A 20,477-nucleotide genomic window follows, 5' to 3' on the forward strand; every position below is an offset into this window, starting at 1 on the left:
GTAAGACAGTACTCTATGAAGGACGGGATAAAGAAGTATTTTATGAATGCTGTTGTTTAAAAAGTGACTTTACTTCCTTTAAAGTGGTTTGATCCCACATTTGCTGGCTTGTGTGAGGTCCCTTTGCTTCACCAATAGATGTGTGCTTTCTACTTTCATTTCATCATAAGAAAAGGCACTAATGCTTTTGCAAAGATCAATGATGCTAATGAGACAAACCAATGTGCTTGGGGTATTGAAGAAACTCTTCCTTATCAATATAAAGTTACCATAAGGGAAGTTGGCCTAACTGTCCAAGTGCCTGAAAGCTTCCCGATTTATTACTTCTGGAAACATTTTTTGTTTGTTTGTTTGTTTTGCCTTATTTATTATTATTTTTTATGATATTATGTTAGTCACCATATCATTAGTTTTTGATGTAGTGTCCCACGATTCAATGTTTACGTATAATACCCAGTGCTCTGTGCAATCCGTAAAATGTTTGATGTCATACTCCCAGAAAACAAGCTGTTATGCAAAGTTAGCTAAAATTACTTTAAAAACCAACCACAAGTCTGAAAGCGAATGTATGTGTCCTAAGAGGTGATGAGAAAGAGGCAGAGTATCCAAGGTGAAGAGAATTTCCTGGCACCTCTAAGTTCTGAGCAGTCTGCTCTCTGGGTCTTGGTTACCTTGTGTGGGACTGCCTAGATGATGCCACTCCAATTGCCAATGGAAATGGGAATGTCCAGAAATTTGTGCTGTGCAGCTGACTGTTGGAACCTTCCACATCTAAATATAGCTACTGGACAACATATTGCTATAATTCCTTTACCCTTAAAATGGCCAGAGTCCACTTAAGACAGCTTAGACTTTCAGTGTAGGGAGAGTATCAGGCTGGGTGCCTCAATGCCAGGAAACAGGTGGTCACAGATCTCACTCTGAGGGACATAACCCTAAAATGTCCATTATCGTCACTGAGGACTGCCCCTCAGCATAGTCCCAATCCATGAAAATCACTTAGTGTGAAACCATAAAAGGGACATGGGAGATACTCTATCATTTCAGACTTGGGAGATTTCTTTCCTTTCCATGGTTGACTTTGTAATTCAGCTGCTCATTTCAAATATTCTTATTAGGGATGGGATGCAAGGTATGAGGCCCTAGGGTTCTCAAACAACCAGGCTCCCGTGTGGTCATTGTGCTGCCCATGGAGCTGAACATCCAGTTCTGCATTCCATGAAGCCCTATGCCAGATAAGGCTATCCTCTGGCCAAACAGGACTTCTTTGAGCCTGCGTTATTCAAAGTGCATAGCAGCAGTCCAGGAAAGGGATGTGATAGCATACGCCAAACCCTGGGACTGGAGCCTTTTATTCCTAAAGGAGATGATCCCATAGGACGAGGGTTTGGCAGAACACAGTATAAAATCCTTCGCCTCCTTGGTTCTAGAAGATACGGTGATTCCAGTGATATCCTGCACAGCTCCAAGAGCATCACAGGAGACAGGGACTCCAATTGCAAAATGTCCCTCCCACCCCCACCTTCTCCAAGAGCGTTAACTGGAAGTGCTTTCTGTCCTTAGAGCTTCCTTCATACTTTATCTGTTTCCTACTTAACAAACATCTCTATCTTGTATTTAGTTCTTTACAAACTGATTTTATCTCTCCTACTGGACTCTAAACTCCTCGAGGGTAAGACCTGTGTCAGATTTATTTTTTAATTCCCTCAGCATCTATCACAGTTCCCGGAACACTGTAGCTTCTCCATAAATATTCATTGGATGAATAAATGAATAATGCACAAACACCAGTGTCAGGACAGTCTTCGTGGCTATTTGTCATTTTCAATCATGAAACCACCATATCTGTAAGATAGATTGGCTCCTAAATAAAGCTGTAATTTCCTAAGCAGAGCGGGTTCTGATCCTGATTTGCGAAAGACAACAACCATGTTGTTTAACTTTGTTAAAGTGTAAAGGCAAGAAAGAATGTTATGCTTGACAACCATTCTCTCGATTGCTCTCCCCTCCCCCCCCTCTTTTGGTAACAGATGTCAACCTTGGTTAGATTCCACTCAACTTATTAGTGCATGGCTTTTAGCCAAAAGCAATTCACATTTGCAGAAGTGTACTATCACATATGTCTTAATAACAGAAATGTGTTTTTAAAAAAAATGTATGTGATAAGTCACATATGGTAGAAGAAATCTGTACATCTCTCAGGCCTTGTTGTCACAATGAATGCTTGAAGATAATTGCTGCAGAACATTAACATACAAGTGAAAGTCTCTCTGACATGTTAAAGAGCCACAGTTTGAACAAACTAATCAAGATCGGATACCTGCACAGCTCCAGCAGACTTAGAAATACACCAGCATCTCTTGTCCTGATCACTGATCTTAAGAACATGCAATTTTGATTCTTACTCTCAGAGGTAATATTTAATGTTCCAAGGTAAAATCATTAGTGTATCCAGATACATTATGTGCTTACATTCACTAAGCATATATTTAATTTCTCCTTTATATGGCATGTAATTAATGTGTACCACAGTCTCCCTATTGTGATGAAAGAGGCTTACGACCATGAAGGTATTAAGAGTAAACTGAACAAGTGGCTGAGAAATAGGGAGAGGAGGCAAACCTTTAGAGAGGAAAACAGGCAAACTAAATGGATATTGTGAATCATTGACCATAGCTCTAATGGAAAGTATGCTCAGGCTGAGTTAGATCTTGGGAAGTGACAGAATTCAAGAATGTGCATATGCCTTTTGGAAGCGATTCATCCACTCACAACTTGGAATACATCACTGAACTGTCAATGGATCTCATATCCAGAATGACTTCAAAGATAGTAAACTCAGAGCCATCTCTTTGCTCTGAATGAGAACTGGGTGGTGTATCAGCCCCAGAAAGTCCAGAACACAGGAAAAGGGCTTGGTGAATGCCTGTTCTATGTTTAAAATGACAAAAGAGAGAGAGAGAGGGGTGATAGTTTAACCCTTACAGTCAGGGAAAAGCTCACCTCTGTGCCTTTTTCTTCCTGACCAACGAGAGTAGGAGCCAGCAAAGGCTTGCTGTAATGGGTCAGATAGTAAATAGTTTCACCTTTGTGATTTGTACAATCTCTGTTGCCACTAATCTCTGACACCATGGTACAAAAGGAGCCACAGACAATATGGAAACAAATGAGTGTCGCCATGTGTCAATATAACTTTTTTTAAAGACCCTGAAATTTGAATTTCATATAATTTTCCCATGTCACAAACGATTCTTTTGATTTCTTTCTGCCGCCATTTGCCAAACTCTGCACCAGAGGATGACATCCAATCACACATATGATCATATGTGCCACTCTGTGTTCAGGCTTTAGTTGCAAATGCCTCCAGACCTCGACTTTTCCAGCAAGCCCGTACACATTTTTCGTTGTATGCACAATCGAATGTTAATTCTGACATACAAGAGCAAGCCGGTACCCATCAGAAGCAGAGCAGCGAGAATGAACCGGAGCAACATGGTGTGAGTCAAGAATAGGAGGAGAATGGATGACTTGATCAGTTACAACACATAGCCCCTTCCAATCTGACACTCTAGCGTGGGACCACCAGTCTCATTAAGCCTCTAGGCCAGTTCCTGGAAGGACTGCTCTCTGGGATGTGTCTAATTTGTTTACCTCATCATTCATTCAGGAAAGCATGTATTGGGGGTTTCAGTGCACCATGTGTAAGCGAAATTCTCGGTCAGACATCCAAAATAATAAAAGGACCACTATACATAAAACTTCAAAAAACCCTGCTTCTCCTTTGCTATCAGGCAGTGTTCATGAACTGTGTACTGGGATCTATGTCCCTGAGCTGAGGTCCTGAAGAGGTCTTCTTCTTCAAGTGCCCAGTGGTTGTGGCTGGGCAGGTGGTGTAGGTATCACGAGCCATGTCCAATAGGAAACCCAAATGCACACCGAGAAGGGCACCTTATTCAATTAGAAGGCAATTCTAAACACCTACCAGTTGATCACAACTGAGGCTTATTACTAAGCAGATTTTTAAGTCTATTTAAAAGTAAAAAGCTCCATATTCTATTACTAATCCTTTGTTTTTTCTAGTTTTCCTGTTTTCTCTTTATGCTATTCCTTAAAGCACTTGACATTAGAGTCTGCATTGTGAATTAACCAGAGCTTACAAAAAATATAATTACCTGTAAGGTCAAATCCTCACAAGGAACAGAGACAAAATTTGTCCCACTTCCAGGCCACAAGAGTCCGATTTTATGCAGCCCCACACACTACCAATGGGCTGTCTTGTGCATGCCAAGTTGGAGCCTGGGACTTACTTCCTATCAGGAGGGCTTGAACTTGGAGATGTTTGTCCCACTGAGGGCCTCCAGCCCTTTCCCCATCCCTTGTGACCTAGGGCAAACATTTGCACACGGGGGGACTAGAGGAAAGGGTGCAATTGGACTAGGGGAAAGAAGATCGCTAATGGCCCACCCAGGGACCAGCAGTCCTGGCCTTGGACTCATTAGCACCATCCTCTAATCCCACCACAGGTGTACAGTAGAGAAGCCTTCAGGGCACAAACAGAAAAGAAATCAGGCTGCAGGGGAGATTTCAACCCCAATCAAACAACCAGACAAAAACTCAGCAACCGGAAATACTCCCATAGGATGACTAGAGCACAATATATCTCCAGACTACAGATGCTTCTCCAGACACTACAAAAGTTGATACGGTATATTCTGCAGCCTATGAAAAATTAAATTTAAAAACAAAGTACACAGAACCTTTTGGAAAAATGAATTAGAGTTTGGATATAATGGTGGGCTAAACACTACTCTGGTGACTTGGAAAAGCAGCCTCCATGTCACTGGTATTAGCTGATCCATTCTCTAAGAAACAATTAAAAACCAATGCACTCCCTACTTCTGCATTTGGTACCCACTACCATGGAAGTCGGCCATCATAGATTAACACGGAGTTCCTAGAGATGTGACATCGCAAGGCCTATGATAACCCAGCAAGGAGAGCAGGGCTTCCCTAGGCCACATGGCTGGTGGGCCCAGTCCGCATAACACTGCAATCAGATGTCACAAACCCAAACAATAAGACAAACATCCTTCTTAATTTGAAAGTCTCCTTTCTGGAAGAGTTGGGATATCTAAGATATACTATATTTAAAAGAGTGCTGTGTTGCTTGTTTATAATTTAAGAGTATCCCATAAAATGCCTTGGAAACAGCTCTCTGTTAGTTAGAAAAGCCTTTGGTTAAATATATTTTTACGAGCTTTTCATTAACAGAGAAGCAAGGACTTGATGCCAAGGTGCCAAACCTCCCCACGTGGCTGGAAATCACTTGGCACATTTTCAGCCATTTCAGTCCCTGTCATAGGTCCAAGGTTTGCAATTAAAAATATAATCTTTTTCGCATGTGCAAGACCCAAAGGCTTGAAGTACCATGCACTGAATAGGATTATAATAGTATGTGGCAGCTCTTCACGGAGGGCACATATTAATTTATGTAAACTGGGCACAACCTGGGGCACTGCCTCATCAGGATCACAGGCACAAATCAAATCAAAATAAAAGCTGATCCCTACTCAACTGGAGATTGGGGTTTTGTGTTTTGGTGGTCCCTCCTCCTTCTTTGTTTTGGTTTCTTGATCATCATAAATAGAGAGGAACTAAAAATTCAAGGTCTCTTTTGTGACATGTGCATGGGGTCCACTCAAATCAAAATTTCCAACTAATAAAAAAATAACTTACTTTACAGGATTATTCTTAGGTTTTGCCTTTTCAACAGCCTGTAAACAGAAAAAAAAAATGCAATTAGACAACATTAGCAGGCATAATCTTCACAACTAGTTACCAAAACAATAAGCAATGTAAATTGCTCTTCCGAAACACAAGGAGCTAACGGAAGCAGGCTGCTTACGATAAGCAGACTGGAGACATGGAGCAATTTTCCTTTCCCGGGGCACATGGGTACCTGTCTAAGTGCAGCTTTCAGACACAGGCACTCATTCCTCTCTCCACCTTGCACTCAGATATTAGCCCCTGGGTGGGCCTGCTTGGATTGTTATGATGGGGGGGTGGGGGGAAAGCAGGTACGTGGTGGGGGGGTTGTCATGGGCACATCCAGGACTTTCAGATTTGTGGTGGGGACCCATTTACCCTGAGCAACTCCTGACCCCTGGCTGCACCTGCATGGTGAGAGCAAGGCCAAAGTAGCCACTTCTAAAATGATTTTTATTAGTGTATACTACAAAAGGCCAAGGGATGACCGACCCCTCAGATCAATCTCCTCTGGTGGAACCTTTAAGAAAACACACACCAAATCACTGAAATGAGGAAACCTCTGGGCCTCTCGGCCTGTGTCACCTTAGACACGGAGCCTGGCTCCAGTTTATTGCTGAACCCATTGATCTGTGTACAGTCCATTTATCATTCATGAAAAGAGCTAGTGATCTTCACAGTATATTAGAAGAAACAACTCAGATCATCTGTCAACAGCCCTCTTATTTCTGTTTCCCTCTCCACAGGGATTGCATCTCCTTGGATTCTTCTGGAATTAAAATGTTGCTAAGCAACACAGCTGGGGGCACTGATGGCAGAATGGCTACATTCTATCAAACTGTTTAAGCACCTGGAGGGTTTTAGCGATGATTTTTTTCATACTTCTGTAGCATAATTATGTAATCAGGACCAAACTTGTACTCCCCTAGACTTTTGCAGACTATAGAAATAATGTGTAATATGGGGAGCATTTAAGCAGCAGCTTGGTACTCTCTGGGGTCTTCAGACCCTTTCAAGAAGCATCTGTTTGGAGACCTTTATATTTGTGAATCCTGCAGGTGGGCGATGGCAGCTCCTTGTAACACCAGACTTGGCATTCTGGGTAACCGGTGTGGAAGGAAGTATTCCGGACTTTCTACTCACAACAGCTCAAGACACTCTGGAGCCATTTTTTTAAATAAATGAAACACTTCTCAAGCTTAGAGATTAGCACTGGAAATTCAAGTCCTTCTCTATTAAATCTCAGGTTCTGTTGCTAGGTAAATATCCATTAATATTTGGGCACTTTCTTTGGCTCTCAGTGGCAAAAATCATCTTCTCACCATCTGTGCCTGAGGTTGAAGTTTGGCCAACAGTGGAGCAGCAAGGAAGCGAGAGCGGGAGGTAGCAGGTGAAAATGATACAATAAGCAATGTGTGTGTGGTCAGCCCAAGTCACATCTCACAGGTAGGCAGGATACAGAAGTGTGTCTCTGAGCAGATCTGGCCCTGGAACGGATGCGAGAAGGAACAGGTGGACGCTGGTGTGGAGGCGGGCTGGGCCCAGTCTGCCCAGCTGTGCACACCCACACTTGCCTTCTCTATCACCCTTTCTCCCCTACTCCTCGCTGTTTCGGAATGGCGTATGGTAGTGAGATGAAGACCTGTCACTGTGGAAATCACAGGGACCCATGTTCCCTTGTCTGTTACAATCCAAACAGGTCTGTTCTTGGAAGACTTTGGTTATTGTAAAGGCACTAGCATGGTGTTCGAGGGGTTTCCTTTGAAAGCACACAGAATGTGATAGCCTGGGCATGCCACTGGCAGAAGACAGGGAGGGAGAAATCACAGTGACATTGCTTAACCTAGCTTTCATTCAGTGACATGGTTTTTGAAAATGTCTTCTCTTTTCTGTGCTTCAGGACTGTCAGTTAGACCCAGTTAGTTTTCTCTGATCAGGAGGAACATAATCATGTCCAAGGCCAGGTTTTTTTGAAACCTATGTCTTTTCATACAGAACATCATAGGAAAATAACTTCATTCAAATTAATGTTTTCTGGGCTGCTTGGCTATTGATTGAAAATGTCTCTGCTGAGAAGTTCTCTTTTCTTTGGAAATTAACTTGGGACCATTCCAGAGAGCCAATCGCTTTAGTCAGACGTGCTCACATCATCCTCCTGTGTGCTCATCACCTTTCATGTCTAAGCTAAATGGTTACAGGGAGTCGCCACCAGACCTGAGACAGAGCTCACAATGTGCGTTCTTTGTTCCTGCTTTAATGTGATACTGTGTTCCGCCTGCTATAATTATTCAACTCAGCGACTGTGAGAGAAAGTTAAGTGAATTATCTGTGGGAAAACTATATATGCCTTTAAGGTCTAAGAAGTAGTCTAAAAAAAATGCAAGAAGAACATTCCTCTTTTGAGATAACGGGACATGAAAACACCAGCCCAAGTTCCGAAACATGCAAAAGGAGGGGAATCAAAATGAAATGATCTCATGTAATTTGCCACACATTAAGAGGGTTGCATATTGGGATTACAGCTCATTTTGAGTTTAAAAACATACATTAAAGTAATTTAAACTGATTGGAAGATGGAGGCTAGATAGTTAACACCCATGCCGCTTTAATTTGCAACATCTATATGCTTTCTAAAAGCTATATTCTACTTATTTTGTGCCACATTTCCCTAACATGATACTTATCTTACCATTAAGGAAGCTCCACTATAAGAAAGGATGATATGATAAATTAAAATTCTAGAAAACAGATTCCACTGTTTGTGGTGAAAGGCCGTGGGCTACAGTGGAAAGAGTGATGGGCGGGAAATTCAGAAACTTGGGTTCAGCTCCCAGCTTTGACACTTACTATCGTCAGGATGTTAGCAAGGCGGCTGACACTTCTGAGTCTGTTTCCTCATTTAAAAAATGAAGATAATCATTCCTGTCCCATCTATATCAAGTGTGGGTGGGAGCAGCCAACATCCACGGTGGCACCCTAGAAACCATCATGCGCCATGTAAATGCAATGTGGACTGTGCCTGCTTTTTGGGCTTTGGGGCACACATCTGCATGGCCAGAGAGTTTATGTGCTTGATGACTTCTGGGCAGGGTTGTGGTATTGAACCCATACAGTTATTCCAACCAGGCTTCTGGGAGCCACTGTGTTCCTCTCTCCATGTCAGGAGCAGTTCTCGGCTAAATAGAATGTTTCTGTCTGGAAAGTCCTACTCGAGAGAGATCTGGGTATGTTTAGAGCCTGACCTGTCTGGGCCAGCAGGAGAGACCCCTGTACTTTTGCACAGGCCTCTGGCCTGAAACTTCTTCGGGTCTGGTGCTGGTGGCCAAGAGGCCAGGGCACCTGAGGTGTCATGGGGACACAAATGCAGGTGCATATTCTCAAATCTCTCTGTCTCCCTCCTTCTCCCCCACCCCTCCTCCTCAAGGAAGCCTAGGAAACCTCCATCCTTTCCAGTGATTTCTTCATCAGCGGTCCCCCCTTTCACATCTCACTCCAGGAGGATTGTGCTTTGCTTTTTCACTAACATTTGACCCTGCGGTTGAGAAGCCCTGAGGTGAGCCTCCTCTGTCATATGGTATCTTGGAAAATTATATACCAAGGGAGAATGCACTTCTCTCATTCCAAGGAATGTGTATGAACGGATTCTTCTCTTATTACTAGCCTTGTACGATCCATGGTATCCTGCTAAGCAGAAAATTTATTTCCTCAGGAGGGATGATGTGGCTAAGGACATGCTCATAGTTGCTCATAGCTGCTCACTCATTAAAACTGTCTTCCTAAAAATAAGAAGGATCTTGTCTTTCTTCTATGCAGAGAAATTTCTGGTTCCACCAAGGTCCAAGCAATTCAGGGACCATACCGAATTACGTGAACCATAAAAACTGTAGAGCTGTCATAAGAAAATAGAAGGAAAGAAAGAAGGAAGAAAAGAAAATTGCTGTCTCTTGAGTCCCATCCTCCATGGCAAACATAACATCATGTGTTTTTAGGGAGAAAATGCTACATATACTTGTTTGACATCTTCTAAAAAAGGATCTAACTTTAAAAAAGTTCTTTGTTGATTCTGTCCCAGTGTTATTCTAATCCAACAAACATACATACTACATTTATTTTTTAAAATGAGAGACTCTTGGTCCACCTGGTGGCTCAGTCGGTTAAGTGTCTGACTTTTGATTTAGGCTCAGGTCATGATTTTGGGGTCCTGGGATAGAGCCTTGCATCTGGCCCTATGCTCAAGCTGGGAGTCTGCCTAAGATTCCTTCTCTTCCTCGTCTTCTGCTCCTCTCCTCCTCATGCGCTTTCTCTCCCTCTCTCTCTCAAATAAATAAATAAATCTTTAAAAAATTTAAAAATGAGAGGATCTTTTCGGGTTTTTAAGAAGCATGTCCTAAACCAAGATATCTGGACTTACCATAATACCTTCCCCTTGCCCCCAGATTGGCAGAAAACAGACCCAATACAATATGTTTCCTCTTTGTTGATACTGTAGAGGTGAGCACTTAGAGGGCCTAGACATATTGTAGTGGTGGAATCATTTGACAAGGCTATGTATTCAGGTGCTGCTTTTTTCCGTAGTCAGTAATCATGCTGTCAATCAAGCAAAAAATGTGATTCTATGAGCATTGCTCTCTGTAGCTTTTACCTTGCCTGCTTCTAGGTTTTTTTTCCTGGTGTTCTGCTAGCAGATACACTCAAATTGGGTCTAATCAATACATTTCTTGATTAAAAAAAGAGAAGTCAATCACTCAGATAATTTTAAATAACTACGCATTGGGCATTATGGAAATGAGGCAGAAGAACAATCAATTCCATTGCTTTTGAGTTTCTATGTTTTGTCTTTTTTTATCTTTTCACAGGACCGTTCTGTGAGACACAGCCATGCCTTAACCTAATGATATGTATTGGTAAATTGTATTGGTCGCTTAAGTTCAGAAGGGAAAACTCTTCTATTAACAAGTGAACTCATCATTAGGGTATTCAGATGGTCTAAAATCAATCTACAGAACTGGTTAAATCAATTAAAGAGACATACTGAGAACACTTGCCCAAATATAAAAATGAATTGCTTAATTACAGCATTTAAATAGATTTCACTGGAATAAGTAGAACAGCCAGAGGCTTATATTATCTCCTATAGGCTGGGGTTTCAGCTGGGAGCACACACATGCAGAGTCAGAATTGCAGATTAAGGGGAGAAAATGTGACTCAGTCTTTTCCAACACCTGGATGCCTGCCTGAATCTCGGACTACATAAATAGGGCCTGAAATCTTCAGGAAAACACCACCTATTGTATTTTCCCCTTTGGATAGAGACCCGGAAGGAAATGTGGAAATGTCAGGTGTTTTAACCCTGAACTTCCATGTTCCCTCTCCTTAGAGTATTGAGCTTCTCCCATTTTAATTTAATTTGCTGTGTTCCATGCATCTATGAAGTAGGCCTGACTGGCAGAGCTTGGAGGAAACTCATCCCAGGTGGAGGGCACCCCGTCTTGTACCTAATAGTCACTTAATAAACACTGACTAGATAAACAAGTGAGGAATGAGCATGGAGTCTGAGCAGTCTCAGCCCTGCTGTGGACGCAGGAGGCAAAGCTGAGCTCCAGGATGCATGTGTCTGGATTGGAGGTGCCACAAAGGCCCCTGAGACTCATCTTCACACCCAGAGAGGATGAGGAGTCCAGGGTGCCTAACTCCATCCTCATTACCACTCCCCTGGACATCAGACATCGGTAACTGCCCCTTCACCACACTGTCGGTCTTACGTTGATGCTCCACTTTCACCCTGACTTTCTCAGAGTCCTTTATGGTTTCCCACCACTCGCTGAATTCCTATTCAGCTTTACCCACCTAGGTTCAAGTCCCTGCCAGTGCTGGCCAAACAGCAGCCCCTGAGTGGGTCCTGCTTGGGCCCGTGAGTGGAGTTTGACAGGAGCCTGTCAAGTGTCTTTAGCAAGACCCATGTGTCAGCTGGCGATTTGGTTTCTAACTAAGGTTTTGATCTGTTGTAACTAAATGAAAAATGCACAGTCTTTGGGGGAAGATGCAAAGACTTATAAATAAAGACCTATTTATTCTCTCCATTACAAGGGTCAGTGTAAGAGGCACTCGGTTACTCTGTTCCCCCATGGTGTATGGGTTTGAAACTTGAATTTTCTTCCCCCCCCTTCCCTGACCAATCCAAGCCCTCTTGCCCCTGGTACTAGAGCCCCCCCCCTTGCAAAAGGACCTGTATCTTGTGGTGGGAGATGATCAATACCTAATAGAGATGCTCTCCTTACCACATGTGACCAGGAAAATGGGAAGGATATTCTTAGTGCATAGTAGGTACCCAATGGTATAAAAGTATTCTACAACCTACATGGGAGTGAATACTGATGATGCATCCTTAGCATGAACATCCTAATGTATTCAGGCTTTCTGTCCCTTTAGAGCATGTTATACTCCAGGTAAGCACACCATAGCCATCGTTATCCATATACCTGTATTAGAAAACCCACTAGTCTCCCACCTGAGAATCTCCTTTCCTCTCACACTGCTACCACATTTGCAATACTTCTAACACCAGATGTGTGAGGGGCTGTCCCCACACCAAGCAGTTCTGTGTCACACTGGCAGGGCATCCTACAATTTCACTCATTTCTGACATGCTCTCCCTAGGGATGATGTCAGACTCTGGAGGCAAAGGGCTCCATCCCACAACACTGGCTCCAACTTCAGATACTCCTGGTAGGCCCAGGTTGTAACCTTTCATTCTAACCAATTAGCTATTAACCAGATATTCCCACGACTCCCTTCTCAGGTTCGACTAACTGGCTGGAGGGGCTGACAGAACTTGGGCCAACAGTTTACTCATGTCTACCACTTCATTGAAGGACATGGTTGAAGAGAGAGATGGACAGCCAGGTGAAGAGATACACAGGGTGAGTTCTGGATGGGTCCTAAGTGTCAGAGCTTCTATACTTGTGGACTCAGGGTTCATCACCCTCCTGGGATGTGGGTGTGTTCACCCACCTGGAAACTTTCCAAATCTACACTATTGGGATTTTATGGAGGCTTTGTCACATAAGTACAATTAATGATTAATTCAGTTTCTGGGCTCTCTCCCCTCTCCAGAGAAATGTGTGTGTGTGTGGCAGGGGTGAGTGGGAGAAGAGGGCTGAAAGTTACAAGCCTCTAGTCATGACTTGGTCTTTTTGGTGAGAAGCTCCCATCCAGGAGCCCATGCAGAATCACCTCCTCAGAACACTCCTATCACCCAGGAAATTCTAAGGGATTTCATGCCCTGTATCAGGAACTGGGGTCAAAGACCAAATGTCAGAACAAAAGATGCTCCTAGTGCTCTTATCAAATTAGGAAATGACAAGGGTCTTAAGAGTCCCATGACAGGAACCAGGCACAAAGACCAATATATCAATATACATTTTCTATTATCTCACAACACCAAATACCAACTGACTTCTCTGTGCCCCAGTGTACTTACTGGTAACATGAGGCAGCTGGAGCAAAGGCTCTCTATGGTCATTTTAAGGTCTGGTATTCTACATTCATACAAAGTACTGTAGTATCTCTATATACATATGACTCAGGGATAAATATGGAACCTGAGCCTACCTCCATTAGCAATAGACAAGATTTATTACCAAGTTCATAAATGTTTCTATCTGATGTTCCGGAGAGTCCTGTGTGGTACTCTGTGAAATATGGGTTGTGCCATCCCATAGATTCTGGAAGTGTCTGCTGCTTTTTATCTGTCCATCTACTTGAATTCAGAATAGTTAATCTTAGGTTGGTAGCTAATCTCAAATTTGGATACCTCTTCTGTGTATTTACAATGCCTAAGCTCTTTGCTTTTACTAAATAAATAGGGAAAAATATATATGGCTGTTTAGGAATAAGATAGATTCTGTTTCCCATTCAGGACAATGTCATGGGTGTTTGTAGCCTGCCTGGTACCTTTTCCAACAGATGGTAGATATTTCGGGGACGAATAAAGCCTTCTTGGTCCCTAAATCAAAGCCCCAGTATATTTTGCAAAGCCAGCGCATGAATTTCAAAATCTCACATTTTCAGACGGGTGGTGTTTTATTACCCAGCTTTTACTGGAGATGTTCATATTGCTCTGGTATATGTTAGAACCCTGGTTAAATTCAAGACTTGGAAACTTCCAATAAACTTCCGGTACCTGTGGTACACTGTCTGGAGTTTATTGGAGAATGACTGAGCCAGGACCTCCAGGCTCCAAGCATGGATCTGGGACCCAAACTGGAGCAACGAAGGGGACTAAGAGAAAGAAAACGATTGGACCAACCCAGGGATAGTGACAAGGGTAACTTTAATTCAAGTCAACTTAGGGATCCTCCGCTTCCCAGGGGTGGCTGCTACCCCTGCCTCTGCCTTCGCAGATAGCTCCCTATTCTACATGAGGTTCACCTTTTCTGAAATAACGGGTCAGACCCATTTTTGCTTCTAGTTGGCTCTTAGGGTGTGCAGCATACCCTCACCCATGTCTGAGTTCAACTCTCTGTGGGAGTGTTCAGCTAAGCAAAGGGGCCAGTGGCTTGCAGTTGGAATGCTCAGAGATGGAAACTTCATAAGCTGTAGTGGACATTATCCAGTATCTGGTCATCAACTGTGACAAGCACCACATGTAAAAACAAGGTGATTCTCTGCATGTCTGTGTGCTCTAAGCATTTTATTGAGATCACAATAAAAAGGCAATTCAAAATATTTGGTACTAAAAGTAGAAGAGCTAATTACAATGAAAAAATCAGCACATGGGTTTCTAAACAGTCACAGACTTGCCTGGAGCATATTAAAAATCACATCATACAAGCCCTAAGCAGTTTCTTATTAATCTAGTCTCTATGCTAATACAGCCAAATGGGAAACACAATCTTGGGAATATGAAGGCCAATGTTATTCTATTAACCTTATGTTATCCTATTTACTTTCCTATCTTTAATGAATAAATTAAAATGTCTTCTCATTCTCTAATTGCTGCATAGTTAGAGTATGACAACATACGGATTTTATTCAGCTATATTCCACAGCCTTAACTGCCCAAACTCTGTCATTTTGTGGGGGGTTTCAACGAAAGGCAATGAAAGATAAACTGTTTACATTACGAGACTCTATCAAAGTTATTTTGCACCTGGCTTCATCCTAATCCATCTGCTGTTTCCCTGGCTTTGACAGGCTGACCTCTCTTGCTGTGTATGCCATGTTGATGTCATTGCTGAAGGGGGCCTTCCCCAGCCTTTCTGCTGATAACAAAGTAAATGGAAATACAGAGAAACCCCGGGGAGGTAACAACTTGTTCAGCATGATGAGGGAGAACTGTAGCTAAAACAAGAGGACCGATTACAGCAGGGAAGAGTGTCTGTTGTCAAAACGAATGCCTTCGCGACAGCACATCAGCTTCCCAAGAGCCGTCTGAGAGCAGGAGCAAAATGCATTGCATTGTTTTCATTAGCAAACTTTAAACGTGAACATGGGCTTGAGTTTCAGCTGACTACTGTGTTTCGAAAGTGTAAGGGGCATCCCAGGTATAAGGAACACATCCCCCCAAAGCGGCCAGAATATTCGAGACTTCTGCTACCATAGAGTTCAGCTCATCTGCAATATGATCTGGGAACGACCTGGTCACGGAGCTGTCCCAACAATAATAAAAACAAACAAGTAAAACTGGATCAAATACAAAACCCAAATCAAGAACCTGGGTTAAAAACAAGCTACGTGTGTGTGAGGTAATGACAATCTTGAGCGAAAAAATACAATTAAGAAGTGGAGAGAAGACACAATTGTTCTGTATATGTTAACGTGTGTGAGGTGCAGAAAAAGAAAAAAAAGATCCGGTTAAATAAAATGAGGAACAAGGGGGCTACTTGCAACAACATATCCAGACACAACTCATTAGAATGCCTTTGTGCTCAAAGCAAATCTGAATTGTTCTGCTGTTTTTAAAGCATCAATACCACTCTAAGCTCTGGCTGGGCTCAAGAGTTGAGCCTAGACCCTGACCCAACATTTCCCATCACAGTACTCACTTTCTATACTTCTTATGGAGCTAAATGAAGTCCTCTAACATTTCCATCTAATTCGCATTAATAACAAGATGGTATTAATAATTTAAATGCTCTGAAGGTGGTTTCGAACAATACCCCTTTCTTTACAGCCTTTGTACTTCTAAAGTCTGCTGCTTCTGATCCCAGTGTGATATGGCCAGGGCCTGAGAGCCCAGGGCCCCTCAGACCATCCTGCTGGTGGAGTATGATGACGCACGGCCAGAGCTGCGCATATCCAACAACAAGATCATCAGTCAGTGAAATGTTAAGTGGACGTTTACCTGGTTCTGCGGATATATGTTGGAGGGAGCTCTGGAGTTTGGCCACCACACATTCTAGAAGTCTTTGGAATAGGTCAAATTGTGGATAGCTTAAAACTTTAAAGACAGCAATTTTAATAAACCTGTCAATACAATTTCTTTGTTAAGAAAACATTTGAGACTGATTAGGCTGCTTATATCGAAAGAGAAGTGCAAGGTCTCTATCTTTAGATCTTTCATTGAACTGCCAGCACAGCATGAATAACTGCTCCTTAGCTTTAAATGAAAATTGATTCCAGGTTTAACTCCTCATTTTCAGGGGTCCTCGAAGTCCCAAGAAGCACACAAAGACACATTTGACCCAAAGGAAAACTGGACCAGGTTTCATATCTGTGATGATCAGAGCGGCAATTGCGTTAGTGATAGCCAGCTTTGAAAAATGAAACACATTGCAACACGGATATTTATGCATATGCTAAGTACAGAACACTGTATCCCATTTGAACCCTGTTCTGAAACATTCCAGTGTCCAAGGTCAACTTCAAGGATTATTTCCCAAACTGGGGAAGGTCCAAGAGAAAGCCATGATGAGTATAGCATCACAGCATGTCCTGTCTTTCTCTAGGGCAGAGGGAGAGAAAGAAATATAATGAAAAGGTGATGACTCAGCTGTCCACCTGTGTCAGTTTCTGAAGAGAAACTCTTGTTTTGAGTCACGTGATTTTCCTGGAAGAGACTTGGAGCATTGTCATTGGCAACCTGGCCTTTTCTTCCTGTGACTTCTGATTTGAAACTTGTCAGAGGTCAGAGGGGATGAAAGGTCATTCACATCCAGTGAAGGCCTTTGGATGGGGACAGTTAGGATGTTCAGTCCTGTTCCTAGCAGATCGCTATAGACACCAAAGCCAAAATGAAGGTCTAGGTACCAATGGCTCCTAAAGAGGGGACTTCCAATCAGTGTTTAAGAGGGCCACGAGGAAGGCTTATCTGTAAATGTTTATAAGCTCACAACTACTTCTTGCTTCCAGGGCCCAGCAAGAGGGAATAAGTTGTCATTCTTCCTTAACTTGGATCTCCCAGGTCAATCTCCGCTTCAGATGAGAAGCTCAGTTGATGAAAGCATGACTGGGCTAAGAGCGGAACACCATGGAGAGCAGCCAATGCACCAACCAGGATTATCTGATGGTCCCAAGACTGACACGGAGTTACCGAACACACATCCTAAAAACCCAGATGACTGGGGCCAGTGGACCCACAAATGCCACTCCTTCAGGTAAACACAGAATAAAACAACTTGAGAAGCTGAAAAAACAGAGCGTGTTTATTTAATCACATAGAGAGGAATTCAATGTGCAAAATCTATTTTCAGTTATTGTTGATTATTGCTTTAAACATTTCCATTAAAAAGTAATGTCACATCTGTCAAAATCAATGATCTAGGGTTTTTTGGTTTTATTTACCAATGCTGTGCTTGTCCCTGGCATAGTAAATGCAGAAAGCAGGAATAACAGACCCTGGAATTTCAGTGTGTATTTTGCATCAGCTCTAAAGCCCATGGCTCGCATAGGAGAGGGACTGCTTGCATCCAGGAAGGTACAGCAAGCCCCTGGGAGATGAAGGGTGATTGATCTTGACAAGGCCCCACCGTGCAAAAATGCAACTGTTACATATTAACAAAAACGCAAGTGGATAAAGGAGAAGAAAGTAAGAGGGAGTCAGGTGTTGGCCACATAACATTGCAAATGACCTCAATTTTATTGTATTGTAATTTTTTTTCAATTTTAAAATTATACCAAGTTTTGGGGCTTCCGATATGGTGAACAACTATGTATGAGAATGGAGTAGGTGAGCCCTGAGAGTTTTTCCTAAGCTTTTCTTTGTTGACTCTTCATAACACATTTAGTGAATTTGGAATTCTGTATTTTTTTTTAAGATTTTAAGTATTCATTTGAGAGAGGGGAGAGAGAGAGCACAAGTTCAGGGGTCGGGGGCGGTAAGGAGCAGAAGGAGAAGCAGAGTCCCCGCTGAGCAGGGAAAACAGGGAACCCAAAACAGAGCTCGATCCCAGGACCCTGAGTGGAAGGCAGACACTTAATGACTGAGCCACCCAGGCGCCCCTGCAATTCGGCATTTGATAATGATATTGGTATACCAGTGCATGAGCATTCCTTAAAACAGTCTGCTTTCAGTTTTCTCATGCAGTGGACTCCACTGTAAAAAGAACCTGGTCAAGTACCGACTTTTAATATAAGGCGCTCCTTGGGTACCTGAGTGGTTCAGTCCGTTAAGCAACTGCCTTTAGCTCAGGTCTGCTTCTCCCCCTCTGACCTTCTTCCCTTTCATGCTCTCTCTCTCTCTCTCTTTCCCTCTCTCAAATAAATAAATAAAATCTTAAAAAAATTTAAAAGAAAAGGCGCTCCTTCTGTGATCCTCCCCCAAGGTTACAAACATATCCTTTAGGAGCCTACATGTGGGGGCGCCTGGGTGGCTCAGTGGGTTAAGCCTCTGCCTTCGGCTCAGGTCATGATCTCAAGGGTCCTGGGATCGAGCCCCGCATCGGGCTCTCTGCTCAGTGGAGAGCCTGCTTCCCTCTCTCTATCTCTCTGCCTGCCTCTCTGCCTCCTTGTGATCTCTCTCTGTCAAATAAATAAATAAAATCTTAAAAAAAAAAAAAACAAGGAGCCTACATGTGAAGTAGTTGTGTCACAGAGAAAGCGCACACACACCACCCAGAGCACGCACTACACTGCCATTCTCATGGTTCAGAAACCACCCCTTGGCCTTTTCCAACCAACAGGTCCAGTTTCACTAGAAATGCTGAAAACACATTTCTGCCATCTTTTTCATGGGAAGTGCTGGCAACACTGATAATGCAGAATAGAAGAAGAAGGTGCAGTGGCAAGTTTTGCCAACCGTCCTTGTGCCTGCAGTCCCGCGCATGCCACGGGATGCTGGGTGCCAGTTCTCGGCATGTGCTGTCGAGTGGTGCACCTGGGAGAGGGGAGTGCAGCATCGCATTTATGCCCTAATTAATTAATGAACATGGGCTGTAAGCCTCGCACTGTTATCACTAAAGGAAAGTTACATTCACCTGAGACAATGCTTAGTCCAAGGGAGGGAAGGACACGCTCTTGCTTACTGACGACCCGTACGTGTGTTTGACAAGGGGGCGGAGGGAGGGGGGGAAAGCAACGTTTAAGAGCTCAGCCTCTCCTCACTGTGGCTTAAATGAAACTGTGAGCTGATTCCACCTGTCCCGGAATACTGTGCCTAACTTTGCTTCCTTTCCTCTCTCCGCAGCCCAGGGATGAAGCAGAGGGTAGGCTGGCGGATGGCAAAACCCTCCCGGCCCTTTATGTTCCCTCCCCTGAGGTCCCAAACCAAGAGTGAAGCTCTTCCTACCTGGTAGAGCTCAGTGGTGGTGCAGTGAGTGGCCAAGGTCTTTACAGGCTCAAGGTCATCTTCATCACTGCTCAGCTTCAGGTCGTCCTCAAGCATCCTACAAAAAAAGCAGGGTGATGTTCATGTTAGAAAGTGTCTTTTCTAAATCATCCTCAGATACATCTTGCAATGAGGATAAAATATTGGAGCTACAATCGGACAGCTGCAATTCTGTCAAAGGTGCAGAGGGAACCAAGATTCTTTCAGCTAATTAGATATTTGAGCACTTATATTTATGTCATACTCCGCACACATCTTCCCTCTCTATCTTCCCCTAAATCAAGGGGGGAAAAAGGACTATTTCAGCATCTCCAGAGATGACTAGAGTCTATATATTTTTACTACTGAAAGTGTAATAAATGTACTGATCAATCACTGTGGAGTGGAACGTGACACTAGATCTCTACAGGAAAACGTGTTCTGCGTCTCCCATGAAAGAATTGGGCCAGGGTAACAGCCTCAAGCTCAAGAGGCTGTTGTTGTAGTCTGCTGGGGCTCTCTGGATGACAGAGGCAGAAGGCCCAGTGACCTTCTACTGCCTCACAGAGCCCTCTGCACCATGGCAGCTCTGTGGCCACAAAATACCTGAGTGAGAAATGGCTAGTTCTTAACCTTTTGATATATGACCAATTGCTTCCTGTAAAATTTGATCCAAGAGATGTAAGCCCTTGATGTGGATGAGAAATCTTTCTCTCCTAAGGCAAGACACTTGAAAAATACGTGTTTTCTACAGTGTCACCTGTTCTGTCCCCAAACTCAAGCCACACCAGGAAGAGTGACTTATTATCTTAAAATTCCAGATACACACAGCCTTCAAAGTCCAATCGGTATTAGTATTTCTATGTATTCAGTACAACTTTAGACCTTGTTCCCAGCCTTCAAACAGAAGGCAGTCCCAGTCTCCCTGGATGGATGACCATTTTCTGAGCGTGCTTTGCTCTTTCTT

General features: G+C 43.1%; 1 protein-coding gene across 4 annotated transcripts in view; it reads right to left on the minus strand.

Moving 5' to 3' along the window:
- Positions 1-20,477, minus strand: part of AFF2 (AF4/FMR2 family member 2) — a 453,773-nt gene that overhangs the window by 76,573 nt on the left and 356,723 nt on the right. For all 4 annotated transcript variants that reach the window (XM_045068128.1, XM_045068126.1, XM_045068127.1 and 1 more), the window contains 2 exons: positions 19,493-19,589; positions 5,737-5,774 (listed from right to left, as the gene is read on the minus strand). In XM_045068128.1, the coding sequence (XP_044924063.1) occupies positions 5,737-5,774; positions 19,493-19,589 (135 nt within the window). The remainder of the gene's footprint in view (positions 1-5,736; positions 5,775-19,492; positions 19,590-20,477) is intronic.

This window comes from Mustela putorius, unplaced genomic scaffold, assembly GCF_011764305.1.
Source record: "Mustela putorius furo isolate JIRA1106 unplaced genomic scaffold, ASM1176430v1.1 tig00003899_pilon_pilon_pilon, whole genome shotgun sequence".
NCBI lineage: Eukaryota > Metazoa > Chordata > Mammalia > Carnivora > Mustelidae > Mustela > Mustela putorius.